The 25531-nt window shown below is 48.6% G+C and overlaps 6 protein-coding genes across 6 annotated transcripts; 4 read left to right on the top strand and 2 right to left on the bottom strand.

Moving 5' to 3' along the window:
* Nucleotides 1–18: 18 nt before the first annotated feature.
* HD556DRAFT_1479962 (uncharacterized protein) lies at nucleotides 19–1521 on the top strand (the record flags this gene model as incomplete). The annotated part of the gene is made up of 6 exons (XM_041308607.1): nucleotides 19–86; nucleotides 133–200; nucleotides 235–349; nucleotides 425–593; nucleotides 702–1017; nucleotides 1064–1521. 6 exons carry the CDS (start codon nucleotides 19–21, stop codon nucleotides 1123–1125), a joined length of 798 nt encoding a protein of 265 aa, XP_041159684.1. The 3' UTR covers nucleotides 1126–1521.
* Nucleotides 1522–6041, bottom strand: HD556DRAFT_525963 (uncharacterized protein). The gene is made up of 10 exons (XM_041310870.1): nucleotides 4995–6041; nucleotides 4817–4942; nucleotides 4586–4762; nucleotides 4371–4526; nucleotides 4214–4321; nucleotides 4005–4148; nucleotides 3792–3954; nucleotides 3537–3733; nucleotides 3336–3480; nucleotides 1522–3283 (listed from the first exon to the last, which is right to left on the bottom strand). Exons 1-10 carry the CDS (start codon nucleotides 5916–5918, stop codon nucleotides 1638–1640), a joined length of 3786 nt encoding a protein of 1261 aa, XP_041159683.1. The 5' UTR covers nucleotides 5919–6041; the 3' UTR covers nucleotides 1522–1637.
* A 164-nt stretch (nucleotides 6042–6205) lies between these two features.
* Nucleotides 6206–7019, top strand: HD556DRAFT_526039 (uncharacterized protein). The gene has a single exon (XM_041310871.1). It carries the CDS (start codon nucleotides 6441–6443, stop codon nucleotides 6909–6911), a length of 471 nt encoding a protein of 156 aa, XP_041159682.1. The 5' UTR covers nucleotides 6206–6440; the 3' UTR covers nucleotides 6912–7019.
* Nucleotides 7020–7789: 770 nt separating this feature from the next.
* Nucleotides 7790–10015, bottom strand: HD556DRAFT_1308905 (uncharacterized protein; the record flags this gene model as incomplete). The annotated part of the gene is made up of 12 exons (XM_041300207.1): nucleotides 7790–7912; nucleotides 7984–8175; nucleotides 8326–8354; nucleotides 8426–8454; nucleotides 8506–8836; nucleotides 8892–8953; nucleotides 9079–9107; nucleotides 9162–9213; nucleotides 9240–9268; nucleotides 9325–9378; nucleotides 9435–9484; nucleotides 9949–10015. 12 exons carry the CDS (start codon nucleotides 10013–10015, stop codon nucleotides 7790–7792), a joined length of 1047 nt encoding a protein of 348 aa, XP_041159681.1.
* Nucleotides 10016–12967: 2952 nt separating this feature from the next.
* Nucleotides 12968–17419, top strand: HD556DRAFT_1527682 (uncharacterized protein; the record flags this gene model as incomplete). The annotated part of the gene is made up of 10 exons (XM_041309355.1): nucleotides 12968–13867; nucleotides 13944–14054; nucleotides 14124–14300; nucleotides 14360–14515; nucleotides 14563–14670; nucleotides 14726–14869; nucleotides 14920–15082; nucleotides 15141–15337; nucleotides 15394–15538; nucleotides 15592–17419. 10 exons carry the CDS (start codon nucleotides 12968–12970, stop codon nucleotides 17235–17237), a joined length of 3747 nt encoding a protein of 1248 aa, XP_041159680.1. The 3' UTR covers nucleotides 17238–17419.
* A 1800-nt stretch (nucleotides 17420–19219) lies between these two features.
* HD556DRAFT_1527681 (uncharacterized protein) lies at nucleotides 19220–23565 on the top strand (the record flags this gene model as incomplete). The annotated part of the gene is made up of 9 exons (XM_041309354.1): nucleotides 19220–20116; nucleotides 20193–20549; nucleotides 20609–20764; nucleotides 20812–20919; nucleotides 20975–21118; nucleotides 21167–21329; nucleotides 21388–21584; nucleotides 21641–21785; nucleotides 21839–23565. The coding sequence occupies 9 exons, from the start codon at nucleotides 19220–19222 to the stop codon at nucleotides 23473–23475; spliced, it is 3804 nt and encodes a 1267-aa protein (XP_041159679.1). The 3' UTR covers nucleotides 23476–23565.
* Nucleotides 23566–25531: the final 1966 nt, after the last annotated feature.

The following is a 25531-nucleotide window of genomic DNA, read 5'->3' as shown; positions in this document are numbered from 1 at the left end:
CGTGGGCCGAGTAGCAAAATGGCTTCAACTGCTTCGTCAAAAGTCAGCGCTTCAGCTCTAGCTTATCCAACACTCCCTCCTTCCCGGTGAATCATTCAGAATATACACTTCGCTGCTTCGCTCCTACTACAGCTCTCTCATCCCTGCCCAGTCCAGCTCCACAAGTCAAGTTCGCCACCGACGCGTGAATCTCCTTCGAGGTATAATTCCCAGAATGATACCGGGAGGATTCAGATGTCGACACCGCACAGGTTCCCTTGGTTTCTGTCAACGGAGAGAGCATATCCAGAAATGAACATCACCGATGGCCTTTGTCCAAGGAGAGATTTGCCGAGCTGCAAGGAAATGAGTGAGTACCACAATGGCATCTTCCTGATTATAGCGCGAGGAATGCTAATTTGTATGGACTTATCCGATCTACCAGCATGCATTTGCTTCCGAAACGGACATTGTATCGTGTCAGAGAGTATGGATATCCTAGAACAACAGAGCACCAATCGTCGTTTCCCAGAGACAGCAGACTACCACGCGCTCCTGATATCTTATCACCCCATGTCCCTGACAAAACCGTAACGGCGGTCATTACAACAATGGTCCTCTGAGCTTTCGATATCTGGCTTCACTCAAGTCGGCTACCCAAGCGTCATTTATGCACAATGTTCACAGGAAAACTCGTTGCAAACACCAAATCTATGCCGTAGCTGGTACTAAGAGTGCAATTCGCGGGACCCATAGATCTGGCCAACGATGAGCATTATCAGAGTTGGGCTAAGTTTCAGAAGGCCGGAGAAGTCGTGGAAGAGATAAGAAGACACGGAGCAGACGAATATATCATAGAGATGGGTCTTGCAGGCTTGGATGCTCAGCTTCCCGATCAACTAACATGCTGTGCACGGGCGAAGGGCACCTCCGTCGCGGTGCATCCTTCATTTAGCGGGCTGTGCAGACTGCTGAGGATATACATAGAGCAAGGAGGCGAGGCAGGATGCATCGGTGGTCCCGATTCAGGTACATTTAGTAAGTTATAACCTATCCTATCGTATGCATGGCCGTCGTTAACCAGACATGGAAATACCAGCTGTCACAATGGCACAGTATACGGCAGGGGCTCATGTAGAGAACTGAGCAGATCCGCAAAAAATACTCTGCCCACACACTTTTGGCATTTGTGTGACCATCAGTTTGGTCATTAAGACCACGTCGTCAAAATACCTCTGTGGTGTAAGGGATTCTCCTCTGACTATGTCACGGGGGTGTCATTTTTCCTAAATGCGGTGCAAAACAGCCATATAGTAGCCTGTACAGTGCCGGTTACGTGGATGCTCGTGGTTGTGACGTTTTGATCACCCTGGTACGACAGTTTTTCTGCACGATTCGCACTTCTAGAAGACAAAGGATGGTACATCGGGAAGTGACGAGACTAGAGCTCAAGTTGAATCCGAGCACCAATATGCATGCAGGTAGGTGATGAGCCTGAGACACTAGTCTAGTGGTATCGGACGTAGAAATGCTGCAGATAGGTCTCCAGGGTCTGCTTTGAAAGGAAACTATAGTCCAATGCATATGCATGTAGTATGATATATACGAAAGTACCAATGAAAACTGCTCAGATCCCTAATTTTCAGAGGAAAATGCATCTACAGTATTTCAATCGTCCTGACGTCCATCAGGTCTCGGACAGAAGCCACATCTTTGACCTGCGCAATGATATCACGATCTGACGCGACCCTCTTGTATTCTCCGCCACGCTGCCGCGCTAGTAAAAATGCCCCAAAAGGCTGCCCAAGGCGAACAGCCAACCGCAATGCTCGCGATTCTAGATCGTCCACCTCATGTGTTACAACAGAACGGCGAGGTGAGTCGTCAGATGGAGACGAGGGCGGCGTCCAATAATCCCCTTCGTTCTCCGTATCGTCTTGCAGATCTGTAAAGTCTGGTAGCTCGAGGAGGGACCGATCCCAGGGATGGACAAGGACAAAGGCTTGCTGAGTGGGCCTTGTCTGCGAGAACTGAACAATCGGCTGTACAGTGGTGACCAACAGGTCACAAAGCCCGTCTGCCTTGACTTCATATCGAGTCTCCTGGGATGGATCGTAGCTTAGACCGACCTCTGTGACACGGAATGCCATGCAAGGCAGACGCAATCTGCAGTTCGCGAAACGAGCAGCGCTCGTGTTATCAAGCCGGTCGTAGAGTTCCGAAGCAAACTCCACAGCCATGGAATTTTGTCGCAACGAAGAGATAGTTGTCTGGATCTCATCTTCGGACAAGGATGGAAGGGTGCGTGGAGGAGTGGCGTAAGAAGTAATATAGGCCGGAAGACAGCTGTTGAACTCGGAAGGTTGTCCGATCCAGTCGAGGACGGTGATGTCTCCTGACCGAGCCACGATCTCCTGCAAGAGTCGCCCGAGCGCGTTCTGCTTCTTCTCGCCATACATGACAGGTAGGTGGACACCGAAGATACCAAACAATGAGTACGCGATGTCTTCTTGCAATGTGGTGACGCGAGATGACGCCCATTGAAGTCTCTGTCGAGCGTCGCTCATCCCAGGACGAAAGGAGATCAAGCTCCGTGCATCTATTCCAGTCGCATCCTCCAACTCCTTCATGATTGCAGGGGACTCTTTGTGGTTAGAAGAGCGATCATCGAGATACAATGACCAATCCTTCTGATAGAATAATACGACTTTCGGAGCGACGAACTCTTGAAAGGTCCATCCTCGCTGGTTCCAAACACTCCTCGCCAGTGCACCGGGTTGGGATGAAGGAGGCACATCGGATAGGTATACAATAGTGAGCGCTGAATGGCGGTACCAGACGAACATGGAGTTCACTGATTCTTGAAGCTCGGTGTTGCTCTTCTTGTCGATGCAGCATGTGTCCATCCACGCCCAGCGATACCCAGAATTGCGAGCGACCTCGCAGAACGATTGCAGTTTCGCGATCCCGCCAAGTCCATTCAACTCGCGCACATCTTTATCCCGGATGTCGTGCAGCAGCGCCTCCGTCTCTTCCCACCTGTGTGACAGCAAGACGCAGCGGAAGTATGCTGCTACCACTTGCTTGATGCGGTCCATTTCGAGGTCTGAATGCTTCGTTGTGAATGACAAAAGCTCCTTATACTGTGCACTCGTTTTGAAGGCATGTATCTGGGCCGCTCGATCGCATAAAAGACCCGTGGCGGTGTTAAGTAGACGCAGCGGGGCATATTCGAGTTCAATCCAGACTGCTCTTTGAATGGCGTCTTCTGCTTCAGATGGACAAACATACTGCTGACGCAGATCTACAGAACGAGATGGCATTTCGGAATCATGCAGGAGTTTCCCATGGCTTACCCCGTGTCTGAGCTTCGGGAGAATCGTCCAACTTGGACAACATGATTTTGAAGGCCTCGATGGCTTCGTCGTAACGTTGCGCACCACGAAGCGCTGTATGCATCAACTGGTATCCAACGTGAGACGAAGGATTGAGTTCGGTAGCCTATGCATGCGTTGCGGAAGTCAACATGGGCTACGAAATCATAGATGCCATCGTACCTTTTGCGCGTCGAGAAACCCGTCCTCCCACAGCCTTTTCCCTAACTTTGCCTGACTACATTTTGCAAAGACGACATCGGATGCAGAATCCAGGTCGATCACCGCCGAGTACAAGTCAATCGCCCTGTCAAAATCGCTTGCAGCGAGGGCGGCATCTCCGCGGCTCAGAAGGGGCGCGCTGCATTTTTCCGTAAAAGCTAAGTGAAATGCGGGTGAGGATTGTAGCTTGCATGTCATTGCAAACTCCAGACTTGCCATTGAACCATTCAAGGCAGATGACCCTCGTTGTTTCGTCGATACTGTCCGTCATGTATCGGTATGATCTCACGGCATCTTGAAGTTTGCCTGCGAGAAGGAGTGCATCGCAACGTTTCTGATGTGCAGTGAGCCACAACGATTTGAGATCCCAGCCGAAGAGCTGAACAAGGGATTTGGTTATGAAAGCGATTCGGGTGTGTGTTGACGTACCACCACCAAATCCTCGTAAATTTCATGAATGTCCGATTTCGACGGTAAATTGCTGGAGTCGAGGGCGGCAGTGAAATGGACAGCGGCTTCGTCGTGACGTGCGCTACACAAGGCTTCGAGTCCAAATTGAACACGTAGATATGCCTAATATGCAAGTTGCAAAAATTAGCGTCGATGCAGATGACTCAGCGTGGCTGCGTGATGCCTACTTCCACGATACGACATGCGCGAGTGTCGGCATGTGGACAACCGGTAGTGAGTTCTTTGAGGAGGAGGTTTGCCTCGTCATATTGATCTGCATTGAAGAGCGCGATGACCTGAAATATGCGATGAAGTGGAGAGGGACGCGAGGCAAATGCAACATACTTTAATCAAGAGCAGAAAATGGAGGATTTGTAAATCTTGGTCCGTGTACATTGATGCAACATCAAATGCTGCCCTCGCATCCGGGACGCGACCTTTTCCGCAGAGGGCAATACCCTTGGAGATATAGCCTGACAACGAGGGCTCGATGTTGATGGACTGTGTCACCATCGAGTTAGCCATTCATAAGGGAGCGATGATGGTTCAGCAAATCTCACATTCATTGCATCCCGAAGGGCACAGTCCCAGTCGTGTTTTCGCGCCATAACGAATGAACGATGGGCGTAGGAAGTATGGTTGTTGGGATCGTTGTTGACATCTTGGGTGAGTAGATCTTCAGCAGTAGATAAGTCACCATCTATGCACGCATTACGGGCTGTCGTGATGGCTAGGATCTACACAAAACATGCTCGGATCGTGGTTTGTATGAGTGAAGGACAGAAACATGCCTTTGAGCGATGGGCGTAGGAATTATGGTTGTTTGCATCCATGGTGATATCTTGCGTGGGTAGTTCTTCGTCAGTAGATAAGTCTCCATCTATGTATGCATCGCGGGCTGTTGTGATGGCGATAGTCTGCAAGAAGCATGCTCGATTTGTGGTATATGACTCAGGGATGGAAACATGCCTTTGGATGAGTACCCTGAGGTACTGCCCACTCTGAGATCGTATTATCGCCGCCTCCGCTGAGGATGTGATTGCCGTCCACGGAGAAAGTGACGCATATCGCTTCGAATGAGTGCTTGAAGACGGCAATGGTTTGTCGATCTGAGAGCCGCCAGAGACGCATGCGTTTGTCCGTAGATGCGGAGGCGGCGAGCGTGCCAGCAGGATGAATGGCAATGGCATTGATGTGGTCAGTGTGGCCCGTCCAGGGATCACCGACCTGATTCCATGTTATTGTATCCCATTCGCGTATGGTAGGATCGAGATCATCGCCGCTTGTGAGAAGGCGTGTGCCATCGGGCGTCCACGCGAGTGACGAGTTATCTCCTATGTGGGCCTTGAATGATGTGACGCGTTTTCTCGTGCCTGAATTGTAAATTTCGATATGTCTGTCTGTTGCGATGGCAAGAAGTTCTCCAGATGGTGAATACTGTACGCAGTTGACAAATGCATCAGACTCGATTGGATTTCCTTGCTGCTCCCAGGTTTTGGTATTCCACAGTTTCGTCATTTTGCTGTCATATGAACCGGTGGCAAGCACTGTTCCATCGAGAGAAAAATCCAGCGAGGAGATACATTTGGAGTGTACTTCGATTTTGGCGAGTGATTCACCAGTTTCTCCGTGCCGGACGATGACGTTTCCGCCTTCCTCACCGCTTGCTATCAATTGCCCATCTCGTGATACTACCAATGCCGACACCCAATTGCGATGCCCTTTCATCATCTTCAACACAACACCTGTCTTCATGTCCCATATACGAAGGGTTTTGTCATCCGAGCCCGTAACCATCCGTCGTTTATCGGGAAAAACTGCGACTACATTTATGCTGCCTCCGTGGCCATTGAACTCTTGCAGGGGTGTGGTGATTGGAATGATGTTCGACATTTTACTGGATGATGATGGTGTTGAGCACGGTCGAGATGGACTTTGGATGGATTGTGTCTTTGTTTAAGCTATAATGCGTGTGTTATGCGTTTTATTGTGCTTCATTGCCTGGTTCCAATAGACGCCCAGGACCCTTAAGGCTGTTCGCTTCCACGCCTCCATCACTGTAATGCACCCTATTGCCATACCCGCTGTCCTCGACGGTATGCCATTCCAGCACTCCTGCAGTGCATACATGCGTCCCACTCTTGTCTTCAATGTTTGCAGAATGCATGTAGTACTTCATGGCGGTCTCAGTCCAACCCACGAATACCTCGACATCCTCTCCGAGCTTACGCGTCTCTTCGACGTACCTGTTATATTTCATGATCAACTCGGCAATGGACGCTTTGGGCCACGCCTCTCCCAAAGAAGAATGGAGATGTACACTTCCACACTGTGCAGCTCTTCGTTGACGAGCTACACAACCTCCACTTAAGCATCCATGACAACTATAACGTACTTGAACAGAGCTGGTGAGGGATGCTGGCATCAGAGTTTACAACCCGCCAACCAAAAGGCCTCGGGAAACTGGTGATTGTTGATTTGCTAGCGAGTACAATGCTGTGGGTTAAGGCCGCAAACGAGTTGAGGAAGGGGTTGTCGCAGGAAGTACAGTATGCGTTGAATAAGCACGAGGCGGTGGATACAACAACGGATCCAGAGTATATTGCCACAACGAACGAATTTTACAAGCAGCACTTGTGTAGGCTCGACCCAATGCCTCAGTGCCTGGTGGACAGGCTTGGGCGACGACATTGCTCATCAACGGAAGGTACGATGAAGCACACGACATGGTCGTGGAGCCCTTCTTTCAGCATATCCCGAAGGTACGGTGGGTACAATCTGCGGACTCAGCACATTTCCCGTACCTGGAATAGACGGAAAGGTTTATGTAGGTGGTGTGCGCCTGCTTGCGTGACTGAAGTGACTGGAGGTATAGAGGCGGTGTAAAATAAATAGTGGTGAGGTGCACAGTGTATAATATAAGTATGAGTGCAAGGTGTAATATGAATGGATCGAGATTCGACATTGCAAGCTGCCTCCAACTGCAAATTGATGATCCGATCCGATCAGATGTGTGGCTAAATGCGAGAACTAATATTATTAGGTGCAAACAGGACCAAAGTTTTAGAACAATTTTCAGAACAGATCTTCATTTACTCGTGAAATACATAGTCCCGACACAAATCAGTCCGTATCACCCATTGTACTGGTCCGGGCTGAACGTTCTGAACACTGATCGACAGACTTTAAGCACGACGGTCATGATTTCTTTTCCGTAGCTCCTCACAAATTTACGGATCCTGACATGGTCGCTGTCCAACGAGACGGTACAAACACAGAAGGTAGGGTTCGAAAATGAAAATTTCTTGAGGGGGCTTTCGCATTGGACGCCAGTTGCCCGGGACTCCGTCGTACGTTGATGTTGAAACAGACACCGCCGCTGTCCCTGTGGCGAGCATTGCCAGCGTCAGGCTCATCTTATTCGGCTCGTCTCAAAGCATCCAAACACTGGTGCCTGTAGAAACAAGGCAAGGACGCGAAAGTATACGAGGGATCCGTGAAGCACAGGAACGGTAGTATTGAAAGGCGCTGGACGACGGATTGACCTGCACGGTAAGATTATGTCAGTGGATATCGTTGGTACAAAGTCACTGAGTTTATTCGCGTTTAGGACGGTCTATAGGGAGGGCCCCAGTACCCCGGGCTTCACAGATTTAAAGTTTATTGGGGCAGACCCATGTTGAATTTCAAACGGTAATGAAATGACACCCCCTGCATCTTGGCAAACCTTCAAAGTCATCATTCTGACTTAAATTTGTGATGCCTCACCCTGGCTTAGCCACGGCCCTTAGTTCTCTGTTCCTCCAGCACGCTTTCCAGCATATCACAGTAGGGACATCACTAACTATTACTCCTCGCTTAGTGTCCCTGGCTATTTGACCATGTTCCTTAACTTGTGTCATCAGAGGTGATATTTGATTGGTATATACCGTTTATTATGTCACAGCTAACATCATACCTTTTGTGCTACTGGTTCATGTGTGTCCATCTCGACTACAATGCTCCGGCCATAATCACTAGAGACGGCCCACCACCTTACCCTACTGAGCTCAGACGGGTTGAATAACCAATTTTGATCGATTTTCAACTTCCCAGCGAGGGAGTGTATGCTGAGCATAAGCCGAGATACTGCAACTGCGCTGATCGCTAGCTGTGAGCTAAAGAATTACGCTGCTTAGCAAACATTGATGAAATATGCGAGTGGAAAAATTCACTTTGACCAAGTTGCTGGCCCGTTGATCTGTAATCTCGGAGTATTAGGCGCCACGCAGGCGATCTTAGAGAAAGATAGGTAACATACGACAGGATCTTTGGTCAAACGAGCACCGACTACGGAAAATGTGGCTGAGGCTGTGTTCTAATTAGCGCGCTGACGGGTGCATGAATTATTCATCATTCACCCATCGAGACGAAGAAGACAAGGCCACCACTGAACAATTGGTAAGTGGGCTGAGGATACTACTCACAGAATGGAACTCACTCTCGTACCAAACGTTGCATCAATTGATCCATCCGCAAGTCACGAGAGACCTTCATAATTCGTGTGATCGTGAATCCAAACAAGATCATGTGGATGATGGTACTTGGAACGAAAACTGTCCATATTATCGATGGTGAAGGCGCAGAACATCCTGGAATGGTTGTTATCTGCCGCTGAAGCTGCAGAGATTCCGTGGTTGACTGCAGGAATGGAAGGCTCAAGCCCATCATTGTGAGGGATGATACAACGCATGCTGCATAGCTGAAACATGCAACCGTTCGCGCAATGGCACTATGAGAGTACATGTACCACACACGGAGGAGGAGAATTCCTGTTATTGCGATGTTTTAGCCAATCTACGGTGACTTATATGAGACCACTAGGACCTTGGTTGACGCAGATTGCGATTATGGAAAGTTCAAATGCAGCGCGGATCCAATGAGTGCACCTTGAACAATGCAATGATTAGTTCATGTGCCATTAAGAAGGATAATTTTAGCCTTACGACTAAGAATCATTGATTGTGATGTGACTTAGTGAGCGCATTTAATGGTAAGAAACAAATTATCAAACCTGAGCTGGTATCCCGGCCCCAAACAGAGCTGAGACATTCGATCATTCATTGAAAAGTTGAAGCCAATAACCATAGTACTCACCAACATTCGTTGGTCTTCGATGTCCGAAACCAGATAAATGTCAGGACAACCCCTTGAGCGGCAGCTGATTGGACTTACATCATGGCGACAAGTGGAAGGTATCGGTTCTAAAGTAGCTCTGTCAGATAAGAGCTCACTTCAGAGAAAATACAGCCACACCCACCAAGAAAAACAAAACCCGGGATAAACTCCATGGACCGGACCAGAAATATTCAACCTGGGATGCAAACATGATGAAGGGAAGTCCTGACAACGCTATGAGCCACCACACACCTCCTCTCCGAAGGTAGTCAGTAGATCATAAACCAGAAGTGTAAAGCATGCTATTTCTAAATAATGAGCACTCTGGAATGCAAACAGCACACTCATATTATCATCGATAATATGAAACGGTGTACTAGCAGAGTTGTTCATGGGTCGTGGGCATCGAGAAGCTGTCCCGTCTTAGGTCTATCTTATGAGTATTAGTATGACCCTTAGACGCCAAGCGATGCCGTTGACATGCCGATGCATCATTGGCACATTGCCATAGGAGATACGAGAAAGGAAACGAAATTTACTGATGGGCCAGTCACGCCGGTGACAATCAAACCGATCCTGTGCGTTGTTCAGGACCTCGTAAGATGAAAATAATGCATTGACCGCCGATCAGGGAGCTGGTGAGGAGAGAATATCGTTATATAATGATGTAGGAAAGTATTTCGTCACATTGGATATGACCATGTAAAAGCACCACGATCAGTATAACCGCAAGCAAGAACTCACCAGTCCACTGGTCAGCGCTTACTGACACGTTCCACCTGTGTTTCCACTGGGAGCTTGTTCACGCCTTCAGGTGGTTTTAAGATAGCCATTATGACCCGGAGATCCAGTAGAAACGGACTCGGCGCAATGCTAATGATAGTTCTCCAGAGAAGGAATCCCCGAGAGCCAGACCGAAGCCCTTGGTCTTGTCCAGTCTACCCTAAGTTTGAAAACACAGCGTTAGTTGACAACTCCCATCTACTACTTAGTAAGTGCGGCGCGCACCCTGTCTGGTTTGGGTTCTAGTACTTGCCAAGGGCAGTGCGGCTGCGCCCTAGACAGCGATACCGACCTGCTCCTGGACCACAGTAGGCTCTAGCTAAGTTCGATTTCTCTGCGTAGATGAGTGATTCATGAATGAGATCTACGAGCAGAGCCATATATGTAGCATCATCGTCAGTAGTAAGTATCACAGTGCAAGTTGGTATCAAGCATCGTGACTCAGGTCGGTGTTTGAAAATCACGGGTTCCGCGGGAGCAATGATATAAGTAGTATATCAGAGCACATCAACATCATGATATTGCTATACGCATGCCCGATCATCGATGCATCTTCCACGTCGTCAACACCTGATCAAAGCTTCGTTGTGGAGCTAACCGTATATGATCAGCGGTCGAGTTTCCGTGCGCAAACTTTGTGATATGTCTGGTCGTTGCTATAGTTGAGGACATATCAGAACGTATCTAGCTGTGCCTTTAACGAGGTATGCTTTGATCATCTCACGTAGTATCAACGTGGCTTACAGCCAAGGTACTACCTGTTCTGATCCTTAGGCGCTTGTCAGACGGGTTACGGTTCGAGGAGTCGACGAGACTCTCAATCCGCTGGAACGATGACAATGATGATGGCAATCCACCCGGATCTGCGGATGTGGAAGTATGTAGGATTTAAACCTTAATTGACTAGGCTGTCAGTTCGTGTTCGTTCATCTTTGCTTTCTGGGCTACATTCATGGCGCGAATATGCAAATGCTGACTGCAGATGTTCATCTATGATGTCAAAATTTGGGGTGAGTTCTTGCAAGTTGTTGAAATCCAGTGGAGTGCGACGTTCAACAACTCGATTACAAAGTCTTCAAGTTACCGAAGAATGTTAGTGTTTGTTCTTGTCCATGTGTTATCTTTTGTCCAGCACACAACTTCAGGCTCGGTCCAGGTAACATCACTTCATTCGTATGGAGTCTTGTAAAACTGAACAGCAACTCCATTATCTGGAATTTTCAGGATTACTCGGTGTGGTTGAAACAGGTAACCAGCGTGACGTATGGTGTTATCAAGAATCCAACTTCCTGGAAACATGAACATTCAGCTGACCATTGGCTTTCCCTATCTACTGTCGTTGCTTTATATGAGCAGGTGCGTTTGAGTCTTACATATTAAGATACGTCACTCTCATACCTTTTCTTTTGCATACACAATCACTTCTCGTTACATGCCTCATACACGTTCACCTTTAATTCACCGTCTTAACATATTAATTCCTTTCCGCTCAAACAATATCTCTCAGTCTTTTGATCCGAAATTGAGGTGGGTTTTCTTATTTACAGACCTACGTACACTTTCCTTACTATTATCCTACCTAGTCTCTTTCTCATTCCTAGTCCGAGCCTCTTCATTCGTGAGGTTGCGTCGAATTCATTCCGACTTGAACGGAGAAAATAGGTTTACCTTGCTTCTCTATTCTTTGCCATTACCACCCATACCCAAACCACTAGGAACAGCATCAGGTGTCTCTCGTCCTCCTACTCCCAACCCCAGTTCTTGAATCTCCCTACATCGAGAGCGTGGACGAGTGCCTCCACGACAGTCTTTTCTAACCTAGGACGGAGGTTCGAGTCGCGACGATCACGAGACGACACGACATGCATCCTGGGATCTCCGATGCTGAGGCAAGATGAATCGGAACATTTTAATCACCTCGGACGCTGAACGGCTCACTGATCCCAATTGAGGTGGATCAGGACTACCAAGTCAAGAAGGGCTAACTCCACCAGACTCCAAAGACTCTGCCACCGTCTGCGTCACGTCAGGTAAGAATTGCTCTGTTGCAATAGGCGCAAATTCTTTTATATGTTTGTGTATTCCTGGGTCGAAAACGACTCGCTTACTGTTCTTCGAGTGACGCAGGAAGTGAGGGTCAACCATCAGTTGATCACCAGCCGCGATTGAATCACAAGGGACACTCAAGAGTCCGCCTTGAAGGCAGATACATACATATACGCCTGTTCGTCAGACAGAGAAGGGAGTGAAGGCGCTTCTGACATCAGTATCAAGTTCAAGTCGGAACAGAAGACGGACCCATCAAATGCTCAAGCCATGAAGAATTTGATTTAAGGATATTACCAGCAATGCACTTATTTCCTCATCAAAACCTAGCGCGATCACAACCAACCGTACGAGTGAGCTTGAAGCGATTCTGCACCCCCATACCAAATGGCCCAAGGACTGGGCAAGGCTCGTCGCAATGTTGCTAGAAAGAGAGAAAGAGCCGCGCTGGAAGAAAAGCGCTCCTCTGTTTAGAATTGTTGACATGCCAGAGGGGAGAAATTTGGTGCACAAGCAGGTTTCGAGAGTCGGTGGGATGAAGGGTGATATTTCAATAAGCTATCTGCATGCATTCGAAGGAGTGACAAGGCGATGTGCTGGAGTAGCTGTTCGATTCAGAAAAAAATACAATGCAAGATAGATAGATAGTCAGATTCGAGGGCTAGGAAACACCGACTGCTCGATTGAATGCATCCTGCAAAAATCGAAGATAAGAGTGGGACGCATGTCTGCACTGCAGGAGTGCCGGAACGGCATACCATTGAGGACAGCGAGTATGACAATAGGTTTGATGGAGGCGTGGAAGCGAACAGCCTTAAGCGTCCTGGGCGTCTATTGAGGTAGTGAAGCGCCATAAAACGCGTAATACACGCACCTCTACAGCTACTGCTTAGACAAAGACACAATGACTCCAAAGTCTACCTCGACCATGCTCAACACCATCAACATCCAGTAAAATGTCGTACTTCATTCCAATCACCATACCCCTGCAAGAGTTCAATGGCCACAAAGATAGCATAACTGCAGTCGCAGTTTTCCCCGATAAACGACGGATGGTTACGGGCTCGGAGGACAACACGCTTCGTCTGTGGGACTTGGAGACAGGTGTTGTGTTGAAGAAGATAAAAGGGCATCGTGATGTCGTGCGGGCATTGGCTGTATCACGAGATGGACAATTGATAGCAAGCGGTGATGAAAGCGGAAACGTCATTGTCTGGCACGGAGAAACTGGCGAACCACTCATCATAATCGAAGCACACTCCGAAGATATCATCTCGCTGGATTTTTCTGCTCATGGAACAGTGCTTGCCACTGGTTCATATGAAAAAATGACGAAACTGTGGAATACCGAAACCTGGGAGCAGCAAGGAGATCCAATCGAGTGCAATGCATATGTCAAATGCGTGCGGTATTCACCATCTGGAGAACTTCTTGCCATTGCAACAAACGACAACATCCAAATTTACAATTCAGGCACTAGGGAACGCGTCGCAAAGTTCAAGGGTCACAAGTCATGGAACTTGTCACTGGCGTGGACGCCCGATGGTACAGGCCTTCTCACAGGCGGCTGTGTGGACGATCCTACCATACGTGAATGGAATACCACAACATGGAAGCAGGTCGGGAATCCTTGGACGGGCCACGCTGACCAGATCAATGCCATTGCCATTCATCCTGCTGGCACACTCGTCGCATCTGCATCTAGTAATAACACATATACTCGTCTCTGGCAGCTCTCAGATCGACGAATCATTGCCGTCTTCCTGCATTCATCCTTGATAGAATGCGTTACTTTCTCCGTGGACGGCAACCACATCCTCAGCGGAGGCGGCGATAAGAAGATCTCGGAGTGGGCAGTACCCCAGGGTACTCATCCAAAGGCATGTTTCCGTCCCTGACTCATATACCACAATTCGAGCATGCTTCTTGCAGACTATCGCCATCACAACAGCCCGCGATGCATACATAGATGGAGACTTATGTACTGACGAAAAACTACTCACACAAGATATTACCACCGATGCGAACAACCATACTCCCTACGTCCATCGCTCAAAGGCATGTTTCCGTCTTTGACTCATATGTATCACAATTCGAGCATGTTTCGTGCAGATCTTGGCCATCACGACTGCCCGTATTGCATGTGTAAATGGAGACTTATCTACCGCCGAAGAACTACTCACCCAAGATATCAACACCAATCCGAACAACCATACTTCCTATGCTCATCGCTCATTTGTTATGGCGCGAAAAAACGACTGGGACCGTGCTCTTCAGGATGCAACGGATGTGAGATTTGTTGAACTATCATCGCTCCCTTATGAATGGTTAACTCGATGGTGACACAGTCCATCAACATCGAGCCCACGTTGACAGGCTATATCTCCAAGGGTATTGCCCTCTGCGGAACAGGCCGCATCCCAGATGCGAGGGCAACATTTGTCGTTGCATCCATGTACACGGATGAAGACTCAGAAATCCTCCATTTTCTGCTTTTGATCAAAGTATGTTGCAGTTGCCTCGCATACCCTCCGTTTCACCGCGTTTTTAGGCCATCGCGTTCTTCAATGCAGATCAACATGACGAAGCAAACCTGCTCCTCAAAGAACGCACTACCGGTTGTCCACATGCCGACACTCTCGCATGTCGTGTCGTGCAAGTAAGTATCATCTATGCTTGGTCATCAATACTCATCTTTACAACTCGCACATCAGGCACATCTACACGTTCAACTCGGAATCAAAGCCTTGGGCGGCGCATGTCATGAAGAAGCCGCCGACCATTTCACTGCCGCTCTCGATTGTCGTGATTCATCATCGAAATCGAACATTCATGAAATATACGAGGATTTGGTGGTGGTACGTCAACACACACCCGAAACGTTTTCATAACGAAATCCCTTGTTCAGCTTTTCGGCTGGGATCTCAAATCGTTGTGGTTGACTGCACACCAGAAACGTTGCGATGCACTCCTTCTGGCAGGTAAACTTCAAGATGCCGTGAGATCATACCGATACATGATGGACAGTGTCGACGAAACAACGAGGGCCATCTGCCTTGAATGGTCCAACGGTAAGTCTGGAGTTTGCAATGTCATGCAGGCCACAGTCCTCACTCGGATTTCACTTAGCTTTTACGAAGAAATGCAGCGCACCCTTTCTTATCGGCGGGGATGCTGCCCTCGCTGCAAGCGATTTTGACAGGGCGATTGACTTGTACTCGGCGGTGATCGACCTGGACTCTGGATCCCATGTCGTCTTCGCCAATCGCAGCAGGGTGAAGTTGGGGAAAAGGCTGTGGGAGGAGGCGCTTCTCGACGCGCAAAAGGTACGATGGCATCTATCATTTCGTAGCCCATGTTGACTTCAGCAATGCATGCATAGGCTGCCGAACTCAATCCTTCGTCTCACGTTGGATATGAGTTGACGCATACAGCCCTGCGTGGCGCGCAACGTTACGACGAAGCCATCGAGGCCTTCAAAATCATGTTGTCTAAGTTGGATGATTCTCCCGAAGCTCAGACACGAGGTAAGCCATGGAAAACTCTTGCATGATCTCGAAATGCCTATCTCGTTCTGCAGATCTGCGTCAGCAGTATGTTTGTCCATCTGAAGCAGAAAACGCCATTCAAAGAGCAGTCTGGATTGTACTCGAATATGCCCCGCTGCGTCTACTTAATACCTTCACGGGTCTTTTGTGCGATCGAGCAGCCCAAATATACGCGTTCAAAACGAGTGCAGAGTATAAGGAGCTTTTGGCATTCACAACGAAGCACTCAGACCTTGAAATGGACCGCATCAAGGAAGTGGCAGCAGCATACTTCCGCTGCGTCTTGCTATCACACAGGTGGGAAGAGACGGAGGTGCTGCTGCACGACATTCAGGATAAAGATGTGCGCGAGTTGAATGGACTTGGCGGGATCGCGAAACTTCAGTCGTTTTGCGTGGTCGCTCGCAATTCTGGGTATCGCTGGGCGTGGATGGACACATGCTGCATCGACAAGAGGAGCAACACCGAGCTTCAAGAATCTGTCAACTCCATGTTCGTCTGGTATCGTCATTCAGCGCTTACCATCGTCTACCTCTGCGATGTCCCTCCTTCATCTCAAGCTGGTGCACTGGCGAGGAGTGTTTGGAACCAGCGAGGATGGACTTTTCAAGAGTTCGTCGCTCCAAAAGTTGTATTATTCTATCAGAATGATTGGTCATTATATCTTGATGATCGCTCTCCCAACCACAAGGAGTCCCCTGCAATCATGAAGGAGTTGGAGAATGCGACAGGAATAGATGCACCGGCCCTGATTTCTTTTCGTCCAGGGATGAGCAACGCCCGACAGAGACTTCAATGGGCATCATCTCGCGTCACCACATTGCAAGAGGACGTCGCGTACTCATTGTTTGGTATCTTCGGTGTCCACCTACCTGTCATCTACGGGGAGAAGAAGCAGAACGCGCTCGGGCGGCTCCTGCAGGAGATCGTGGCTCGGTCGGGAGACATCACGGTCCTCGGCTGGGTCGGACAACCTTCCGAGTTCAACAGCTGTCTTCCAGCCTATATCACTTCTTACGCCCCTCCTCCGCGCGCCCTTCCATCTTTGTCCGAAGATCAGATTCAGACAACTATCTCTTCCCTGCGAGAAAATCCCATGGTTGTGGATTTGGCTCCAGAACTTTACAACCGGCTTGATAACACGAGCGCTGCTCGTTTCGCGAACTGCAGACTACATCTGCCTTGCATGGTATTCCGTATCACACAAGTCAGTCTGAGCTATAGTACATCCCAGGAGACTCGATATGAAGTCAAGGCAGATGGGCTTGACGACCTGCTGATCAGCACCAAAAAGCCGATCGTCCAGTTCTTGCGGACAAGGCCCACTCAGCAGACCTTCATGCTCGTCCGTCCCTGGGATCGGTCTCTCCTGGAGTCACCAGACTTTGCAGATCTTCAAGACGATACAGAGAGCGAAAGGGATGATTGGACGCCGCCCTCGTCTCCGTCTGACGACTCACCTAGCCGTTCTGTTGTAAATCAGGAGGTGGATGACCTAGAATCGCGGGCATTGCGGTTGGTTGTTCGCCTTGGGCAGCCTTTTGGGGCATTTTTACTAGCGCGGTTGCGTGGCGGAGAATACAAGAGGGTCGCGTCGGATCGTGATATCATTGCGCAGGTCAAAGATGTGGCTTCTGTCCGAGACCTGATGGACGTCAAGACGATTGAAATACTGTAGATGCATTCTAGATTAGGGATTGGAGTGGTTTTCATTGGTACTTTCGTAGACTCCGGACAATTTTTTATTCTTGGGAACTATACAGTCGGTTACAAGTAGGTTATATTTTCTCCTGATAACAGTGTCCTTGCAATTTCCTCAAATATGTTTTGATTGTAAAATTTATGGTATTTTTATTTACATAATGATTTTAGATAATTTCTGGCGTTGGCGTGATTGAACAACATGATGTTCATGTCTGGTGACTGATAGGTTATTGATCGCAAGGTAATTGGACCTTTTCAACGCAGACCGTGGAGACCTATCTGCATCACTTTTCGGTCCGATACCACCGGACTAATGCCCCATCACGCTCGGTACACCTACCTGCATGGGTGCTCGGGTTCAACTTATGCTGTTACCTCCCAATGTACCACCACCCTTCGTCCTCTAGAATTCCTGGTGAGTGAGACCGTGACAAGTTGATGTTTGATCCGCAAATTGGGGCCAGGCAGGCTATGCACTCAAGTACAATCATTAGTAGCACGTCTCGAAAGCCTGAAAAAATGCACTCAAGCACCTCCACGATCCCATTAACAGAACAAAGAAATAACATCCAACGAAAGAAAGACTCACAATGCCTGCAAAACTAAAATCATGCCTTGACGGAAGCTTGACCTTCAACGACTCGACCGTGATTTAAGATTCCTGGTCGAATTCTTCAGCCATGTCGGGGAATGCCAACACGGCGTACGGAAGATGCATCCGGATTCCAGATAACGCAGGGGATGATACTTGCCCGCACCTGTGACTCCCACGTAAGGAGTCTAATTAGAAGCGCTAATATCACCTCTAAAGTGACTCAAATACATCAGCCGTAAGCCTCCTTCAACGTTTCCTCAATAAGGGGCTTATGACGAGAAATAGTAGTTGTATGTGGGAAGGCGGCATAGAACGTGGTTTAGGATGAAAGTGGGGTGAGCGATGTCTCTTGGCTGTCCAACTCGGCGCATCGCTGATTTTGTTGATTCCCTCCACTGCGTGTATCATATCCGTATAGTTCCAAAAACATCAACTCCCTGAGTGCCATTATCCATCGACCACGGAGCGTAATGTGAAATCAAAGATCAAGCAGTGATTCAGCGTGTTAATACGTGCGAGACACATACCCACTTTGGGGCTTCGAGCTTTACTTTCCATATTTGCGGCCCAATTCATTCTCGCCATCCCCTAACCCAAAGTGAAATATAACACAAATTTGTCCCCAGTCGCATCAACGATGTGTACCAGTAGCGGCCACAGCTGTGTAGGACTATTAGACCTCGAAGATGCGTCAGTCCCCACTATCAGTGCTCTCCATTCGGCTGAATGTCTAAACCCGCACGGCTGTGGTGGATGCTGAAATGCGCCTTGTGATCTTCGTGACTTGCGTCCTGTGTTAGATGAGACCGTTGTGGAGGCACTGGTGCACAAACTCGATAAGGGGAGGTTCCAAAGCTGAGGTTTGGAGTAAGAGGGCGAGAGAGACGTGATGTTGTTCCTAGAGGTTTGGATACGGGTGGTAATGAGGACAAGTAAGGTAAACCCATTTTCTCCATCATTTTGGTATCTTGGGGAAGACGCACCCTGCAAATGTCTAAGTTATGCAGAATTTGATTGAAGGATATCACCAACAATGCAACAAATTCCTCGTCAAAACCTAGCTCGATCACAACCGTACGTGTAAGCTTAAAGGGATTCTCCAGCACCCCAGTACCGAACGGCCCAAGGGTCGGGCTGCAGAAAAATATTTGCAAGAAAAGAGCCGCATTGGAAGAAAGCGCTCCTTCGTTTAGAATCAGTGACGAGTTTGAGTGGAGGCGTGGAAGCGAACAGCCTTAAGGGTTGGGCGTCTATTGAAACGAGGCAAGTGCCAAAACACCATAAAACGCGTGATACCCCTCTGCTTAGACAAAGATACAGTCCGTCCAAAGTCCACCTCAAGACCATCAACATCCGGTAAAATGTCGCACATCATTCCAATTGCTACACCCCTACGAAAGTTCAAAGGCCATGAAAAGGGCGTACCGGCAATCGCAGTTTTCCCCAATAAACGATGGATGGTTACAGGCTCGTACGACGACAACACACTTTTTATGTGGGAATTGAAGACAGGTGTTGTGTTGAAGAAGATGGAAGGACATGACAATGTGGTGCAGGCATTGGTTGTATCACGAGATGGACAATTGATAGCAAGCGGGGATGAAAGAGGAGTGCTCATCGTCTGGCACGGAGAAACTGGCGAATCACTCACCAAAATCGAAGCACACTCCAATTCGATCTCCTCGCTGGATTTTTCTCCCGATGGCACAGTGCTGGCCACTGGTTCATATAACAAAATGATGAAACTGTGGAATACCAAAACCTGGCAGCATGAAGGAGATCCAATCAAGTGTGGTGCATATGTCCGCTGCGTACGGTATTCACCGTCTGGAGAACTTCTTGCCATCGCAACAAATTACAATATTGAAATTTACAATTCAAGCACGAGGAAACGCGTCGCAATCTTTGGTAACACATCATACAACTCGTTACTCGCGTGGACGCCCGATGGCACGCGCCTGCTCACAGGTAGCTATAATAGCGATCATACCATACTCGAATGGAATACAACAACCTGGAAGCAGGTCGGTGATCCTTGGACGGGTCACACTGGCCGAATCAATGCCATTGCCATTCATCCTGCTGGCACACTTGTTGCATCCGCATCCGCCGACAGCCACGTCCGTCTCTGGCGGCTCTCAGATCGACGAACCATTGCTGTATTCAAGGACTTATCCTCGATGGAGTGTGTCACTTTCTCCGTGGACGGAAACCACATCCTCAGCGGAGGCGGCGATAAGATGATCTCAGAGTGGGCAGTACCTCAGGGTACTCATCCAAAGGCATGTTTCCGTCCCTGACTCGTATACCATAAATCGAGCATGCTTCTTGCAGACTATCGCCATTACAACAGCCCGCGATGCATACATAGATGGAGACTCATCTACCGACGAAGAACTACTCACGCAAGATATCAACACCGATGGCAACAACCATACTCCCTACGCCCATCGCTCAAAGGCATGTTTCCGTCCTGGACTTATATATATCACAATTAGAGCATGCTTCTTGCAGATCCTAGCCATCACGACCTCCCGTATTGCATGTGTAAATGGAGACTTATCCACCGCTGAAGAACTGCTCACCCAAGATATCAACACCAATCCGAACAACCATAATTCCTACGCCTATCGTTCATTTGTTATGGCGCGAAAACACGATTGGGATCACGCCCTTCGGGATGCGATAAATGTCAGATTTGCTGACCCGTCTCCGCTCCCTTATGAATGGCTAACTCGATGGTGACACAGTCCATCAACATTGAGCCCTCATTGACAGGCTATATCTCCAAGGGTATTGCCCTCTGCGGAACAGGCCGCGTCCCAGATGCGAGGGCAGCATTTGATGTTGCATCCATGTACACGAACCAAGATTCAGAAAACCTCCATTTTCTGCTGTTGATCAAAGTATGTTGCAGTTGCCTTACATACTCTCCGCTTCATTGCGTTTTTAGGCCATCACGCTCTTCAATGCAGATCAATATGACGAGGCAAACCTGCTCCTCAAAGAACTCACCACCGGTTGTCCGAATGCCGACACTCGCGCATGTCGTATCGTGGAAGTAAGCATTGTGCAACCACGCTGAGTAACGCTAATTTTTGTAACTTGCATATTAGGCATATCTTCGTGTTCAACTTGGACTCGAAGCCTTGGATGGCGCACGTCACGACGAAGCCGCTGTCCATTTCACTGCTGCTCTCGACTGCCGTGATTCATCATCGAAATCGGACATTCATGAAATATACGAGGATTTGGTGGTGGTACGTCAACACACACCCGAAACGTTTTCATAACCATCCCTTGTTCAGCTTTTCGGCTGGGATCTCAAATCGTTGTGGTTGACTGCACACCAGAAACGTTGCGATGCACTCCTTCTGGCAGGTAAACTTCAAGATGCCGTGAGATCATACCGATACATGATGGACAGTATCGACGAAACAACGAGGGCCATCTGCCTTGAATGGTCCAACGGTAAGTCTGGAGTTTGCAATGTCATGCAGGCCACAGTCCTCACTCGGATTTCACTTAGCTTTTACGAAGAAATGCAGCGCACCCTTTCTTATCGGCGGGGATGCTGCCCTCGCTGCAAGCGATTTTGACAGGGCGATTGACTTGTACTCGGCGGTGATCGACCTGGATTCTGCATCCGATGTCGTCTTTGCAAAATGTAGTCAGGCAAAGTTGGGGAACAGGCTATGGGAGGAGGCGCTTCTCGACGCGCAAAAGGTACGATGGCATCTATCATTTCGTAGCCCATTTTGACTTCGGCAATGCATACATAGGCTACCGAACTCAATCCTTCCTCTCACGTTGGATATGAGTTGACGTATACAGCGCTGCATGGCGCACAGCGCTACGACGAAGCCATAGAGGCCTTCAAAATCATGTTGTCCAAGTTGGACGATTCTCCCGATGCTCAGATACGAGGTAAGCCATGGGAAACTCCTGCATGATCTCGAAATGCCTATCCCGTTCTGCAGATCTGCGTCAGCAGTATGTTTGTCCATCTGAAGCAGAAGACGCCATTCAAAGAGCAGTCTGGCTTAAACTCGAATATGCCCCGCTGCGTCTACTTAATACCTTCACGGGTATTTTGTGCGATCGAGCAGCCCAAATATACGCGTTCAAAACGAGTGCAGAGTATAAGGAGCTTTTGGCATCCACAACGAAGCATTCAGACCTTCAAATGGACCGCATCAAGAAAGTGGTAGCAGCATACTTCCGTTGTGTCCTGTTATCACACAGGTGGGAAGAGACGGAGGTGCTGCTGCACGACATTCAGGATACCGATGTGCGCGAGTTGAAGCAACTTGGCGGGATCGCGAAATTGCAGTCATTCTGCAAAGTCGCTTGTGATGCTGGGCATCGCTGGGCGTGGATGGACACGTGCTGCATCGACAAGAGGAGCAACACCGAGCTCCAAGAATCGGTGAACTCCATGTTCGTCTGGTACCGCCATTCAGCGCTTACCATCGTCTACCTATCCGATGTACCCTCTTCATCTGAACCCGGCGCATTAGCGAGCAGTGTCTGGAACAAGCGAGGATGGACTTTTCAAGAGTTCGTCGCTCCGAAAGTTGTATTATTCTATCAAAAGGATTGGTCATTATATCTGAATGATCGCTCTTCCAACCACAAAGAGTCCACTGCAATCATGAAGGAGTTGGAGGATGCGACTGGAATAGATGCACGGGCCCTGATCTCCTTTCGTCCTGGGATGAGCGACGCTCGACAGAGACTTCAATGGGCGTCATCTCGCGTCACCACATTGCAAGAAGACGTCGCATACTCATTATTTGGGATCTTCAGTATCCACCTACCTGTAATCTATGGGGAAAAGAAGCAGAACGCGCTCGGGCGACTCTTGCAGGAGATCGTGGCTCGGTCGGGAGACATCACGGTCCTCGACTGGATCGGACAACCTTCCGAATTCAATAGCTGTCTTCCAGCCTATATTACTTCTTACACCACTCCTCCACGCAGCCTTCCATCCTTGTTCGAAGATCAGATTCAGAAAACTATTTCTTCCCTGCGAGAAAATCCCATGGTTGTGGATTTGGCTTTGGAACATTACGACCGGCTTGACAACACGAGCGCCGCTCGTTTTGCGAACTGCAGGCTACATCTGCCTTGCATGACATTCCGTGTCACACAAGTCGGTCTGAGCTATAGTACATCCCAGGAGACTCGATATGAAGTCAAGGCGGACGGGCTTTGTGACCTGCTGATCACCACTCAAAAGCCGATCGTCCAGTTCTTGCGGACAAGGCCCACTCAGCAGACCTTCATGCTCGTCCGTCCCTGGGATCGGTCTCTCCTCGAGTTACCTGACCTTCAAGACGATACAGAGAGCGAAGGGGATGGTTGGATGCCGCTCTCGTCTCCGTCTGACAGCTCACCTAGCCATTCTGTTGTAAATCAGGAGGTGAATGACCCGGATTCGCGAGCATTGCGGTTGGTTGTTCGCCTTGGGCAGCCTTTTAGCGCATTTTTACTAGCGCGGCAGCGTGGTGGAGAATACAAGAGGGTCGCGTCGGATCGTGATATCATTGCGCAGGTCAAAGATGCGGCTTCTGTCCCAGACCTGATGGACATCAAGACGATTGAAATACTGTAGATGTATTTTCCTCTCAAGATTACGGATTTCATTGGTACTTTCGTATATATCAGACTACATGCATGTGTATTGGACTATAGTTTCCTTTCAAAGCAGACCCTGGAGACCTATCTGCAGCATTTCCCCGTCCGATACTGCTAGACTAAAGCCGCATGCTCATCACCTAGCTGCATGGGTGCTTGGATTCAACTTGAGCTCTAAGTCTCGTCACTTCCCGATGTACCATCCTTCGTCCTCTAGAATTCTTTGCGAGTGGGACCGCGAGAAGTTGATGTAGTTATTCGTAAGTCAGTGTCAGGCATATGCATTTGATCACTAGTGGTACATCTCGAAAGCCTGAAAACATGCACTCAGCCACTTCCACGACCCTATTAACAGAACAACAGTCAAACAGAAATCAATGAAATTCGATGAGAAAGAAATCATGCCTTGACGGAAGCTTGGCCTTAAGCTTCAACGATTGGACCGTGATTTAAGATTCCTGAATGAAATTTTCAGCTACGTCGGGGTATACCAACTCAGAAAATGTATCCAGATTCCAGATCGCAGAAAGGATTATGCTCGTCCGAGATAGACCCAATCTCATCCGCATTGCTAACATAGTAGGTTCGTGTATGAGTTGTAAGAAATTACGTCAGGTGAGATCAATGAAGCGGCAATGGAAATCACGAAATGACAGTGGAAGGGCATGAGAAAGAAGGATATTCGATTGTGGTGGCTGGGAGGATGAGTGTGTTGTGTAGTGGGGAGAATGTTGATTATGGGTGTACGTAAAACCGGAGTCAATGACATTTTGGTGAGATAGTAGACGTGCTTTGAATGTCGAATTGGTTGCTGTCACTCCTGCGCCCGCTTTCAGTGCTCAGGAGGAATGAGAGGAGCAGAATATATTATGAACAGTTCACGAGACCTGGACCACATCCGTCAAATCTATCGCCCAGGACCTTTACTAAAACTCCAAATTTCTCCTCAATCAACAAAAATGTATTGATATGTTCGACGCGTATACTCACATTGGAGCTTCGAGCTTTACCTCCCATCTCCGCGGCACCGTTCATCCTCGCCATCTCCCCACCCAAAGTGTGAAACATGACACAAACTAGCCCACGGTCACATTAATGATGCGCAGTACCGTCCGCAGCTGTGTAGGACTCATCAGAGCTGGAAGATGTGTCAGTCGTCCGCTCTATCAGTGCTAGTGCTCTCCATGACTTGGCTGATGTGCAGACCCGTACGGCTGTGGTGGATGCCCGGATGCATCTTGTGTTGTTTCGCGATCTCCGTGGCTTCCATTCTGGGTTAGATGAAATCGTTGTGGAGGCACTCGTCCATACTTTCGATGTTGGGAGATTCAAGAACTGGGTTGGGAGTAGGAAGACGAGAGACACGTGACGTTGTTCCTACGTAGTGGGTTGGATGCAGGTGGTAATGGCGAGGAATCGAGAAGCAAGATAAACCCATTTTCTCCATTTTGGTATCTTTGGGAAGACCTGCCTTTCAAATGCTTAAGCTATGCAGGATTTGATTTCAGAATATTACCAGCAATGCGCTTATTTCCTCCCCAAAACCTAGCGCGACCAGAACCATACGAGTGAACTTAAAGCGATTCTCCACCCCTATACCAAATGGCCTAAGGACTGGGCAAGGCTCGTCGCAATATTGCTAGACAAGAGAGAAAGAGCCGCACTGGAAGAAAAGCGCTCTGTGTAGAATTGTTGACGAGTTTGAGACGCCAGAGGGGAGAAATTTGGTGCACAAGCAGGTCTTGAGAGTCGGTGGGATGAGAGGTGATATTTCAATAGGCTATCTGCATGCGTTCGAAGGAGTGACATGGCGATGTGCTGGAGTAGCTGTTCAACTCCAAAACAACAAATACCATGCAGGATAGAGAGTCAGATTCGAGCGCTAGGAAGCACCGACTGCTCAATTAGTAAACGCATTCTGCAAACATTGAAGACAAGAGTGGGACGTATGTATGTACTGCAGGAGTGCTGGAACGGCATACAGTCGAGGACAGCGAGTATGGCAATAGGGTGCATTACGCTGATGGAGGCGT

This window comes from Suillus plorans, assembly GCF_016647745.1.
Source record: "Suillus plorans strain S12 chromosome Unknown HD556scaffold_32, whole genome shotgun sequence".
NCBI classification, from domain to species: domain Eukaryota; kingdom Fungi; phylum Basidiomycota; class Agaricomycetes; order Boletales; family Suillaceae; genus Suillus; species Suillus plorans.
The sequence above is the reverse complement of the archived record's forward strand: the minus strand, read 5'-3'. Positions and strand labels throughout refer to the sequence as shown.